This window comes from Glossina fuscipes, unplaced genomic scaffold (genome assembly GCF_014805625.2).
Source record: "Glossina fuscipes isolate IAEA_lab_2018 unplaced genomic scaffold, Yale_Gfus_2 89, whole genome shotgun sequence".
NCBI lineage: Eukaryota > Metazoa > Arthropoda > Insecta > Diptera > Glossinidae > Glossina > Glossina fuscipes.
The window spans coordinates 1,145,766-1,159,092 of NW_023998443.1; the positions used below are offsets into that span (position 1 = coordinate 1,145,766).

The 13,327-nt window shown below is 33.1% G+C and overlaps 2 protein-coding genes across 3 annotated transcripts in view; one reads left to right on the forward strand and one right to left on the reverse strand.

Moving 5' to 3' along the window:
- Positions 1 to 1,716: 1,716 nt before the first annotated feature.
- On the reverse strand, positions 1,717 to 8,115 carry LOC119638446 (transmembrane protein 26). Its single transcript, XM_038035219.1, has 8 exons — positions 7,916 to 8,115; positions 3,949 to 4,268; positions 3,714 to 3,885; positions 3,489 to 3,637; positions 2,535 to 2,733; positions 2,404 to 2,460; positions 2,107 to 2,328; positions 1,717 to 1,903 (listed from the first exon to the last, which is right to left on the reverse strand). Exons 1-8 carry the CDS (start codon positions 8,113 to 8,115, stop codon positions 1,717 to 1,719), a joined length of 1,506 nt encoding a protein of 501 aa, XP_037891147.1.
- Positions 8,116 to 9,770: 1,655 nt separating this feature from the next.
- Positions 9,771 to 13,327, forward strand: part of LOC119638436 (eukaryotic translation initiation factor 4E type 2) — a 95,109-nt gene continuing 91,552 nt past the window's right edge. For both annotated transcript variants that reach the window (XM_038035209.1, XM_038035210.1), the window contains exons 1-3: positions 9,771 to 10,150; positions 10,651 to 10,791; positions 11,451 to 11,919. In XM_038035209.1, coding sequence (XP_037891137.1) covers positions 10,119 to 10,150; positions 10,651 to 10,791; positions 11,451 to 11,919 — 642 coding nt within the window. In that variant the 5' untranslated portion in view covers positions 9,771 to 10,118. The remainder of the gene's footprint in view (positions 10,151 to 10,650; positions 10,792 to 11,450; positions 11,920 to 13,327) is intronic.

Below are 13,327 nucleotides of genomic sequence, written 5' to 3' on the forward strand. Positions count from 1 at the left end.
TAGTACTAGATTTGGCCTTACTCATTATCTTACTGATATCAGCCTACATTAGTAAAAATTGAAAAAATTGTAGTAAACTAACATCAAACATTAGTATACTGTCGTAACAAACAGTATCGCAGACTTAAGGCGAGAAGCCGCTATAACACCCTGAAAAATGAAGCGTTTCATCGCAATTCTGTTTGAATGGACGCGAAGATAACATCACTGACAATGTAAACATACGTATATGTAAACATATATATTTGATCAAGTTTTCATATCTATATTTAAGTATTAAAAAAAGGTAACGATCATCCATTCTAGGGAAGTACGTTTAATTGAAAGGGCTCTGCCAACCAAGAGCTTCTTGGTGCAATTTTAGCGCGAGAAACACCAGAAAAAAAAGTCAATTGCATATAATAGGTTTGAAATTTTTGTCCTTCTCTACTCTTGTGTCAGCATCTTAAGAAATCACCTATAATATAAGTTACAAAGTAAACTTTTCTTGAAACAATTACGATCTCTCTAATAAGAAAACTCAATAAGATACAGATAACAGTTCATCGTCTATGCTATATGTCACAATAAAAATGTTATTAACTTTACAAGATTTCTGCTGTAAATCTTTTTACTTGTATGGTCACCTTAAAAGACAATAAAATAAAAATAAGCTTTTCCGTGCTCTTCGAAGGGAAAAAAAAACTTTTAACATCAATCATTCGCTTAAAGATATAGTGAATAAAAACCTGTTGTCTTGTTTTTTGAGGAAAATGCTTGGGAAAACTTGCTAAAAGAGCTTTAACGTTAGTTAAAAGGTAAACATAAACATTACGTAGCTTTTTCCTATTCAAGGATGAAACCATGAAAAAGAAAATGAAATCAAACAGAGTCAAAGAAATTGTGATTTTTGTTATAAAATAAAACCTATTTTTGCTGAGGAAAGAGTAAAAAATGTTCGATGCAAGTAAGTAAAAAAAAATTATATTCGATGGTGACCGAATCTTTTATCCCCTTTAGCGAAAAATCTAATACTATAAAAAAAGATATTCTCTAACATCAAGTAGGCGTGGCTAATATTTTCCATTTTTATAGCATATTTTTAGTACATCTATTGCAGTTTGTGGGTAAAAACCCTAGCAAGCAAATGTGTTCTCTCTGTTTGTGTGTTGCTCTGTAGGTTTGCCGCGCAAATCAATTTTAGTTCATTTTCAGTTCTAACTTGTGAGTAATAACTTTCATCTTCATTTATGAATGCCTGCTACAGACGTTACACAAACGGACAGATGGACTTGCTTAAAACCATTAACGACGCTATGCTTATGAAGCAATTTAAGCAAGTTATGAATTCGTGGAAGCTCTCTTTCGGAAACTGTTGCAAACGTTTTGACAAAATTAAGACATCACCATCCTTCAATAGTGGATACAAAAGGAAGTAAAGCGAAATGGTCTTATGGTCTTATGAAACGGTTCCCCGCAAAACTTTCCTTTGCCCACATTTATGAGTTTTCGTTTAACAAAAACTTTGAAAGGAGCAAAAGAAACTGATTCTCTTCATTTTTATCGCATGTATTTGTTACTTATATGTGTAAAAGTGCGGATCATTTTTGTTATTACAAAAAGTTCAGTATAAAGAATGATAAATATATGCATATATTTATGCTTTTTCGATTTACAAATTTTAATAAATAGCAAAATCGAAAAAAAGAGCTTTGCCTGCAAAACAAATTAAGTTCCTTAAGATGATTCCGACGACGAGGTATCGGACGATGTTGAAGACGAGGTGGAACTGCGTTTATGACGTTTTGTTTTCGAATTCTTTTCATTTATTACCTCATAGCTAGGTAATGTTGAATTACTGGAGTCGGAGTTGCTAGACGAACTGCTAGGCTCCTCAATCACAGCTTCAATCTTTTTCAATTTCCTGCCAAAGATGTGTGGCATTAATTATGACTTTTTATGCAATATTTTTGCATAGAAAAGAAATTTCTATGCATTCCGGACCTTTCTCTCACTTTGTTTTATGTAATCATCAATAATTCAAGCCACAATTCGAGAGCCATGAAATGCAATGAAATTTCTTTCTTGCTTATTATGTATAGAATAAACATGAAAGGTTTTGCGTACTTCTTCTCCAACTTATCTGATTTTTTTCCATGCCTTGATTTACGTATTTCAATATCATTATCAAATGGCGATCGGCTACGCGCTCTTTTACTTTTTTTACTCGGTTTCATCTCCTTCCGTTTATTACTCTTGCCACTCTTACTAGCCTTGGTAGCGTATAAATTCTGTGAACTTGCAGTGGAATAGCCGGTGTCTTTACGCTTATGCTTTTTTGAAGGTTTGCTATAACAGAGAATGAACATAAAAGGTAATAGGTAAAGGTTTCTAGTAGAAAATATAAACGCTTTTTTCACTTACCTATCTTTCTTCGGTTTTTTCTTAGAAACGATTTCTTCGTCTGAATTTTCTCTAACTCTAAGAATGAATGGACATATCACGTTTACATGAAATATTAGCATGAAATATTGACACAGGAGTTTTTTAATTACCTTTTGATTTTACGCTTAATTTCGGTACCACGCTCATTAGAGATCATATAAATACCATTGAACTCATCGTCCAAGCGACGCCTTGATTTATATTGTCTAGCTTTGTTAGCGGCCTTTTGCTCGCGGCGTTTTTCCCAATATTCCGCGTTTACCACATATAAGCGGTACAATTGCAGTAGAATGACCAAAGAGTTTTTACCTTGAAATATTTCAAAATTTTATACCTATTTTAAGAGGTCGGGAAAAAGGCAAGTTCGGGATATTTAAATATGTTTCTTTTGTTTTTAGTAGTACAACATTTATTTATACTCATGCAGCTTACTTTGGCAAGTGGATAATCAATACCGATATTGCTTTCTTGCCAACCCAAGGCTTGGATATAAATCTACTTCTTGCCGATTTTCGGGGTCTCCCACAAGAAAATTATGGGCTCAATGAGACTATAGGTAGGGCAGAGTGTAGACCAGGGCAAAACATCAGGCCGTTCGGTAAAGTAGTTTCGATCGTCCGTCCGTCTGTCTCCAGAAGGGTTTGAGTGTAACCGTATGACAGAGGGTAGAATAGCCCAGGGCATAACATCAGGCCGTCCAGTAAAGAAGTTTCGATCGTCAGTCTGTCTCCAGAAGGGTTTGAGTGTAACCGGAGTATATATTGGCAGAAAGTGAAATCCCCCATCAATGCTGTACTAGCTAGCTTTATATTAACATAATATATTATTTAATTACACAAAAGTGTCCGGCTTTGATTAGATGATTAAAAATGTTAAACTCTGTTACACAAATTCCCTTTTTATGCGGTCGTATTCAATTTAGTACGAATAGACAAATTATTTGATTTAAATTTTAAGAACATTTGTTGTTCCATTAGCGGAAGTTTTCTTATTGTGTATGTATATAGGCGGGGGTATCGCCAGAATCCGGGATGTATATTGAAATGATTGTCGCTAATACTTACAAGTAAAAAATACGTTCATATAACTTATAATGTCAAATTCATATATGATCAGTAGACGAAATGTTAGAAACGGTGCATCTTGTAAGATGACATTAAGCACAATACCCCACACATCGATTCCGCAACAGCAATCGGTCTGATTAGATCTGCTTAAAAATAAATCCATAAAAAACTATAGTTTTGATTATCTGAGGATGCAATTAATTATCTTACTCAGACGATCGCTGGTGTGAGCTACCGCCACGTGGTCTTCTTGATCTGGTAGCAGATAGAACAATAGTAAATTGTAATAAACTCCAAGACCAAATGCCCAATGTCAAGTACACTAACAATTTAATTTGAGCTATAGTATCATCTTTATACGAATCAAAGAACTCTATAATATCAGCAGCTGTGCCTAAAAAAAATCGTTGATTAAATTTATTAATGTAGAATAATTTTACATTTTTCGTTTCTTTACCAATGTACACAAGAAGCAATTGACTTAATTGATCTCTTGTTAAGTCACCCTTAGGTAACATCCAGCGGCCCACAATTAGTATTAGCATTAAAAATTGTTCAATTACTGTTATCCATGTGCTTTCGTTTATTCCTGTCGCACGTACAGCAGGAATTATTGTTGCATTGTTAGTATCAGCATTCCGTTTATCTAAGGCGGCGGTTATGGTTGCATTATTGGGATTCCTTTTATCTTCTAAACGTCTTTGAACTTTATTGAGTTCAAGTAACCATATTGCTGGCACTATGCTAGCCAGGTACAAAAAAACTGAAGGGCAAAACCTATGAAAAATATATGTAAACGAAACGATAAGCGATTTCAAAAAGAATTACACGTATCTCGACATTTTGCTTCTCTCTATTCTTCTTCTTCTTCTATTCAGCAAATCAACAACTGAAAATTTGCTTTCACGTGTAGGGCATCAAGCTTCTCGTCTTTATTCTTTAGTCGATGTAAATTGTAATAAAAAATAATAAGAAAATTATAGTCGGGCAACGCCAACTATAACATACGCTACATCACTTCGCCTAGTACAGTTATTCGCCCGTTTTAGTAATAGTACACCAAAAAGGGCTTATTATTTTCAAACAAAGCTATAGTTTTCATGAAAGCCCGCACATTGGAAGGTTTCTCTTCATAAAAAATAGACCTATGTGATCGAACTTCCCTACCGTTAATTTTTTTGCTGAAACGCTACGATGAATTAATTTTCATCATAAAATATTAGCATTTTTCCGATGGGCTTACTGCTTATGAAATATCTTAGCAGTGGAATAGAAATAGATTCATGCGGTTCAAATTAGATCCATCTAATTTGTCCATTTAATTGTTCTCATGAACAAGTTTTCATCCCAAAAAAATTAACAATTAGGTCTTTTTGGCATAAGAGAGTCTTCCGTTTCTTGGGAATCTTTATGCCTCGTGGTATACAAAAAATAGATCTATGCAGTCCAAATTCAGAAAGCTGAATTTCTTTGTCAATTTATTAATACGAATCAATTTTCACCATGAAATACTGGAAATTCGACCTTCTCACCATAAAAAGATTCAGTTTCCATTGGAACGGTTAAATGAGAGGGGTTCAAAAGTTTTCACACCAAAGTTTTCACACCAATTTAAAATGCCTAAATACTATTATTTATCCATTTTTGATATTTTAAAAATTGCAAAGTTTTTCCATACAATGACTTTTCAGAATACTGGAAAAGTGAACCGATCCGAACCATTTTCGGCATCGATTCTCTTTGGTCTAAAGTACTTCTTTGTACCGAATTCCATCAAAACATCTCAAAAATTGAGACTTGCAGCTTCGAGTCAAAAATACATGGAGAGACGTCAGACGGAGACAAAAGTTTAGAAAATGATTCTGAATCGATCGGTATAATAAAAAGTGTATCTATATTAAGTTATCATAGTGTATCCACATTAAGTTATCATAGCCTTGTACCAAAAGTGATCTAAGGTATAATGATAATAGTAATAACAAAGTATTTTCCTAATTCTAGGCGTGGTTATAGCGTCGCCATCGCGCTAAAATTTAATATAAATTATAAGTAAACATATTTTCCCAAGTTTTAAAACAAAGTCTGTTCTAAATTGTAGGGCACGGTTGTCTGCTATTGTAGGCGTGCTTTTCGGACTTGATTTGCAGCCACACGGCGGTGGTGACCTACAGTGAAATGGGTTCTTAGCCAGATCAAGAATAGTAAAGGCTCTGCTAGTGTGTACAAAAACTTCGTTATTCAGACGGTAACAGTAACACATACCTTGTTAATCGTTAATCATATACAAGTCCTTATATATACGTGGGATATTTGCTATTTCCAAGCAAGTTATATGTTTATTTAATTACTAATTAAAATCGGCTTTTGTTATTAACCTGTGTATATTTGGTGTGACGGTGTGATGGCTCGGACTATGTTGAAAAAATCTCAATCACCTCACTGCATATTACTTTCCATTAAACGTATGGCAATCAATTAAGAGCTTATTTACAAGCAATGTAATCGCATCGATATCATCGCGTAATCATATATATGTGTGTGGGCATAAAATTCAACAAAACAAAAGCTGTTTAAACGACCAGACAAGCAAGCAAAAGAGCACTCAGACCGAAACTTGAACATCACTACCGTTTTCTTAGTTGGCTTCAAATTTTCAAGAACAACCGTCGACGCAGTTTCTTTTTTTTGGAAACCTTAAGATATGACCTGAAATACAGGTTGCCTTCCTTTTATGAGACTATTGGAATTTGTAGACTAAAACGCGTGAATGCAAAAAACTTCTGTCGTTAATGAGTAATGAAAATGTCTTTTTAATTTCGGTAGATTGAAGGACATATAGCTCCCACAGTAGAGGGTACCGCACTTACATCAATTCACAAATTTCTTTGAAAGACTATTAACCTGGCACAGCATCAAACTTATTAACAAATTATTTAAATTGGATGTGAAAATTCCTATTCACTCGTATCATTTTCAAGTCATCCTGATAAACTGAAATGGTGGAGAAAAATCTGAAGCGTAGGCTTCATAATATTTCCTAAGCAATAAGAAGCAGGAGTGCAGGTATATACGTAATAATGTTCAAGATACGCTGAAATTATTGATTAGCCAAGTAATGTGGGAACTTCTACTATTTTCTTAGGGATGTGCAGCGTATTTTTAGGACGAATTGAAACAAAGCGGGAAAACGAAAAAACTTCATAACTTTGTTATCGTTCTGCTAATTTTCGATGTCTCTTAGGTGTACCTTCAACAAAACACAGTACCGAGGGAGAGAAGTGAAAAGGACCCATCGAAACAATACGAAATCGGTTTGTAGCTTCCCTTGAGCCTTGCAAAGTAATGATAGGTGGATAAGAAAAAAATTTTCAAAAGTCACTGTACAATTGTTCGTCGCTTCTTCAGCTATCAAGACTGTAATTCCCTCTTTCGAATTCATTTCCGCCTGGGTAGCAGACTAGATAAGAATCGCGATTACCAAGTCAGTCTTCGCGTGTTCAAATCTCAATTCTTTTGGAATTTTCTTTTGGTCATAGCTACAGCGATATAGAGCTCAGTCGGTAAAGACATAACACTTATTCATTCGTCATCCATAACCCACTAGTTTGCTGCCATCAGCTCTCTATTTCTTTCTCTTTCGTCTTTTCACCGTTTTACACGAACAGGTGACATCCTCTGAGTGATTGGTCTTAAAAAAAAAAAGCATTTACATATATACATAAAAGCAACAATGAAACATATAAACTGGAATACTCATCATTTGGATCTCCGATATTTGTTTACTCTAATTTTTCAATAAGGAAACAGAAATTATTTCCAATATATACAATTGTGGCCCGTGATAACGTGTTAAGGACTTTAGTATTCTGTTCATAAATCACTCCCACAGATCTAAGCAAAAAAAAAAAAATTAGCAAAAATTTCCCCATTTTCTATTCACACTGTTTCATCGACTGGAAACGCGGTAGATGTCGTTAATTCCCTACAGTTAAGATCTTCGCTTTAATACTTGCCAGCGATCGCGAAAATGTTATCCACACCTTATCAAGAAAATATGCAAAGGGAATGATAAATTTAGTATACCCTGATAGTAGTTGTGAAAAGCACAAAAAGAATATTAGGCAATAAAAATGTCAGTGCAGAAGTAAGTAGTTTGCGTTGCGAAATAACCGTTAAATAAAAGCTAACCATGTAAAGGACAACAAAGGTGCGGATTTCATAAAATTGTGCGATTCATTTCTAAATGAAAATCAAAGCGATACCGAAGCAAAAAAAAATGGTATAGTAAAGTATAGTAAATATATATACGTATAGTGTAGTAAATATATATGTATACATATATATAATACAGATATATATGACGTCAACTTCTAAGCACATTCAGATCCTTTTTGTATGCATTTGAATTATTCTTTGCCAATTACCATCTCCACTCTTGGGTTTTTTTAACAAAGATTGTAAAAATTCCCTCCGTTAATAATAACAATAGCGGAGCACCCAAGGACCAATAAATAATTTCATCTGTGGTATAGACCACTTGCCAAATGGCAATAGCACTATGTGCGCCGAATATTAAACGTGTCAAAGTTGCTTTTATCGTTGAAATAATTCGCGCTAATTTCATTTTTAATCGCACTCTCTAATCGAATTGACAAATTATTCAGCTTCAAATATGCGATGATGATGTTATTTATATCTTTGTTAAAATATATCCAAAGTTCATTTTTAATCATCCCATATACTTCCCGAACATTTTAAATATGTTTAAATAGCAACTGAACGGTATAAACCACAAGGCACAACTAAAACACCAATTGCCCACAATTGTCTCATGTAACGTATATGTGTAAGTAAAAGGATCTATCACATGGTAAGTTGAATTTTTCCTTTTCTTTTAAGCAATTACCGCAAATGCTTGTATACTATAAAATAAACGTATACTATGAAACAAATGCATAAATTAGTTAAGCATTTGACGGATTCAAATGATATGAATGATTTTTTCAAAAGGCATAAACAAAAGGCAGATGCAGACAGTCAATCCACAGTCATCTGACTTCCATTGTTCGGACTTTTGCGGGCGTTAAATGTAAAAAGAGAAAGCATCAATATGCAAATTAAGATTTTCTGTTTCAATTCTTAGTGCCAGGCAAAATAAAAAATCTACAAACTCGCCCACAATTGCTAATAAAGTAAAAACAAAAAAAACTACAAACTATATTTTAATTTGTAACGTACAATTTATACCAGGAGTTGATTAAGAATTTGATAAAAACATTTAACAGAGCCATCTAGAGAACCTCGCCAAGCCAGTTGTCCCCAATCGGCAAGTATAGCTTTTCTACTGCGCTTCATAGTAATAATAAAAAATATGTATTTGCTTTATTACGATTAGCTTGCACGCACTGCAAAAACTAAAGGTTGGAAACAATAAAAAAAAGGCTTAAATTAATAGAGAGTTACGAGAGGGAGAGTTGGTTATAAATCTAGAGTTAATAAAAAAGAATTTTAATCTGTTCGAGTTAATAAATTTATATAAATATTGAAGCATTTCGGTTCAGCGTAGGTGGTGACGGGTGTAAGGCATTTAAGATTATCTTTAGAGCCGATAGCCTGTGTTGCTAGTGCTCAATGTCTTTTTTTTAGTCTAAGAATTCAGTTCATTAGTCTAAAATTAAAATAATAATAATAATAATAATAATAAGATTATCTTTATATACTATTTTCAGGTACTTTATTCCTTCCTCCACAATGTTACTTGATTTAATACAGGGCAAAAACATTCCTATCTATTATCTTTTCTAATTTTCTGCAAAACATTTGTCTAATAAAAATGGAACAGCATGTGCGAGATCCTTGTTTTCAGCCAAATCATTTAATAAGCAACGTGGCTTACGTTTTACGCTTTGTACTAAAAAAAAAATCACAATTTATTTTTTTTCATTTCAATTTTTATCTTCTCCAATTGAACAAAAATAATAATTTACTTCTCATAAATAAATCAGACAAATCCTCGGTATACTGGAAGAACTATAATAGAAATGAAATTAAAAATAAAAAAAAATTTCCTTGCGAGAGAAAAAGTAGTGAATTTCCAAATTGCAGCTGCATAAACTGTGAAAGTGTTTTTGGATTGGTAAGCTTTTTGCTTTATTAAATGCTGGCAACTTTGAACAAGAAAAAGGGGGTAAATGTCAAAATTGCAACAATATTAAAGAATATTATTTAAAAGGTAAAAGCAAATTGAGAAGCAAAACTTATAGAATTTTTTCTAAACTGTTGGAATTTTACAGGTTTTTGTCAAATTTACTGTTTGTTACAAATATTTTACGATACGTTATAACTAATAGCCATTACGGAACCAAACAGAGGCATAAATTTATTTAAAAAAAAAAAAAACTCCCATTATAAAGCGATATACAATAAGCGGTGGACAAACAGAGATAGACTCTCTATCGTAGACATTTGTAATAATATAAAATAAAAGGAAGTTCATCAGGAGCTATTTTGTGCAACAAGACTCAGGAGCTCTGAATAACGTTAAGTGAAACGAGAAACTAAGTTTGGATAACTTTTACCAGCGTATATTTTTATTCTTTAACAACAAAAACACAACTTTTTATAAAGATGGAGAAGATGCCAGCAAAACAATATGAAATGTAAGTAAGATTATAAAAGTGTGAGGAATCCTATTAAATGAACCAATGTAAATTTCTTAACGGAAAAGTTAATCGACATGGACATGAATGAGATTTTAGTCAATAGAATTCACAGTCACTATTGCGATCGTTCTGCGCAGAGATTGTTAGGTTATGTTATCGCAGTTCTCAGATATAAATGAATTTGGGCCTACGTTGACAGCGAAAAACGACGTGCGTTTTGAGTATTTGAAAAGAAAAAAAATATATTTTTTTTTGCACGCTTGCAAATGAGTGCGATAGATATTTTTTCCTTTCAGAAATTTAACGAATTAAAATATTTATGCCGAAAAACTATAATTTCTTTATTAAAAAAAAATTAATTTATATATATTCACAAAAAGTGCTCCAAAAACGAAAGATCGAGTAAGCAAACAATTATCAATTAGATATATATACATATACATGTGTTATGTTAATGTAAAAATGAGAACTAACTTTATCTATATTTATCTACCTAGGGGCAGTTCAACCTCCACCAAATCAATGCAGCCACAAAAATTTTTGCATTCAAAAAGAATTGGGCATATGGACTCGTTTAGCAGACATGAAATGATGTACGATCCGCCTAGTATGGAAAGCAAGTCAATGCCACGGTCAAGGTATTTAAAATAAAACTATGAATAATATAATTTGTACGAATTTTAGAAAAACCCGTTTAAAAATATACAGTGGAAAAACAGAGTTGTACTTACCTACCTTTAAAGGCAAAAATGGATCGATCCTTTTTAATTGGTTGATATCAACATTATTTGGGGTCGACATATTTTAAAAAAATGCGTTTAATGAGGATATATATCGAAATCGTGTAAAAAGAAAATTGTCTTTAAATGCTCACATAACCAATATAAAATCAAGAAGATATGATGTACATTTTTGGAGCGTTAAAACATATATAAAAAAATTCTAAAGTACACCAATTGTGAGAGAAACTGCACAAATGCATATTGTCTACAATGCTTTTAATGGATGCCAGCAAATCTATGCAAATACTTCTCAAAGTGTGCACTAAACTGTGCTCTGTGCTTAAACCAAGCAAAAAATTTCCTGTTTAAAAGGAAATGGAGTGTACATTTTTTATTCCTTACTGATAACAACATTGTCGATAAATTTTCTCACTTAACCTCAATTCCGCGAATCAATGAAAAGCAAAAATTTCTAAACGAAATAAGTTTCTTTATACCATACTACTTCGAATATAATTTTCGAAAACTGTACAAACAGAGAATATATTGTAATATTTTTTTTTTTCTGCTTACAGTTACTTTAACTCGAGTAAACCCTGGCCGGATCTAGAGAGCGATGAAAGCGACATGGAGAATGAAATAGATATTGATAATTTGCCACCGATTGAAGTTGGACCGCATGAACATCGTTTGCAGTACACATATTGGTTATGGTTTTCGCGCAAAGGGACACATCGTGCGACGGACTACAGCAAATCGTTGCGTGTAGTGGGACGTTGCGCGAGTGTCCAACAATGGTGGTCACTGTATTCGCACTTAAAACGTCCCACAGCCCTACACCCGTATAGAGACTTGAGTCTCTTTAAACAAGGCATTAAACCGATGTGGGAAGATCCGGCCAATTCAAAAGGTGGCCAATGGGTTATACGATTACGAAAAAATCAAATCGATCGTGCGTGGGAAAATGTGTGCATGGCCATGTTAGGTGAACAGTTTTTGGTGGGAGACGAAATATGCGGTGTCGTATTAACAACAAGATCTCCGGTAAGTCAAATATATACTTAATTAGCTTTACTTAAAAAAGAAGAAAAAATATCTCAAATCATGCTAAGGTATAAAGAAAAAATTTTTAACGTAATTTATGACTGGGACATTTGAAAAAATGCAACTCGGTCTTTAATTAAATGTTTAAATGTTACGTTTATCTTGTAACGAAATCAAAGCAGCTGTGAGTAGTGTGTAGCAGTAAATAGTTGTGGAAGAAAATGCGGAGATTGCAAGAACAACAAATGCTTGATATTCAAACTTGCCATCGGTATAAATTCTTGACGTAACAGCAAGTGGTTAAATAAAAGAGCAAAATAAAAAATAAGTAATAAATCAGATGACAATGAATTAAAAACAAAAATCAAAATAAGTGAAAAACAAGTTTTTATTTGAAAAAAATAAAATGATTTAGAGAAGTATTTAAAAAAATTGCAAAAATCACCAAAAGAAAAAATAAATAAATGAATTCTGCGAAATAAGAAACAGAGAGAGAGAGACAGAGAGCGAGAGAATATTATTCCTCACTACAAAATGTTATTAAGCAAAGAGCAATAAAAGGAAAAAGTAAAAGCGCAAACTCTAGATAAACGAAATCCACATATGTTTTAACGTGAAATTGGTAAAGGCCTTTGCTAATGTAATCTCTATGCTCCAGTTGCCAGTCGAGAGCAAGCCACTTAAACGGGAGTGTCGTTGATATTCGAGTTTATTTTTAATAAAACGGGTGTTTTCTAACATTCACATAACCACACACATAGTAGATAAATTCCCCCGCAGAAAAAAAAAGCACTGAATTGTGTTAAAAAAAAAAAATCGAAGATATTTTTAAATCGATAAACGTCGAGGAGCAAAAAAGAAACACACCCACCGTTAAAGAAGGAACCTACGCGCGGTTTATTTGCTTGTCCTACTCAAGAAGATATTACGGATATCTTTCTGTTAAACACCGTTAATAGATGAAAGAAAAAAAAATGTTCATAAAATTAAACACAGTGGTTTGCGCAGAAAATCGATTTTTACACTAATTTTAGAAACAAGTGCTTTTAAACGTGCTATAGGATTTTTTTGAGTGCGTGTGTGAATTAATATAAGTAATAAATGCTTTACGTGTTATAAAAGAAGTATTGATTGAATCTAAAAACGACAATAACAAAAATTTGCAAAGAATTTTTGCAAAAAAGCAACAATAAAAGCAATGAGCATTGCATTTGTTTTCGAGTGTTTTAATAGATGCGATACAATTGGATTATGCACTAGATGTATGCTAAATGCCTGCCCGCCTCCCTGCCAAGGTTAAAATACCCACTCCATTGATTTAAAATATAAAGAGTCGTTTACAACGTCTGCCTTACGGGTTCAATAAATTAAAGCAAAAAAAAAAAAAAAGGAAAAAGAAAAAACGGAA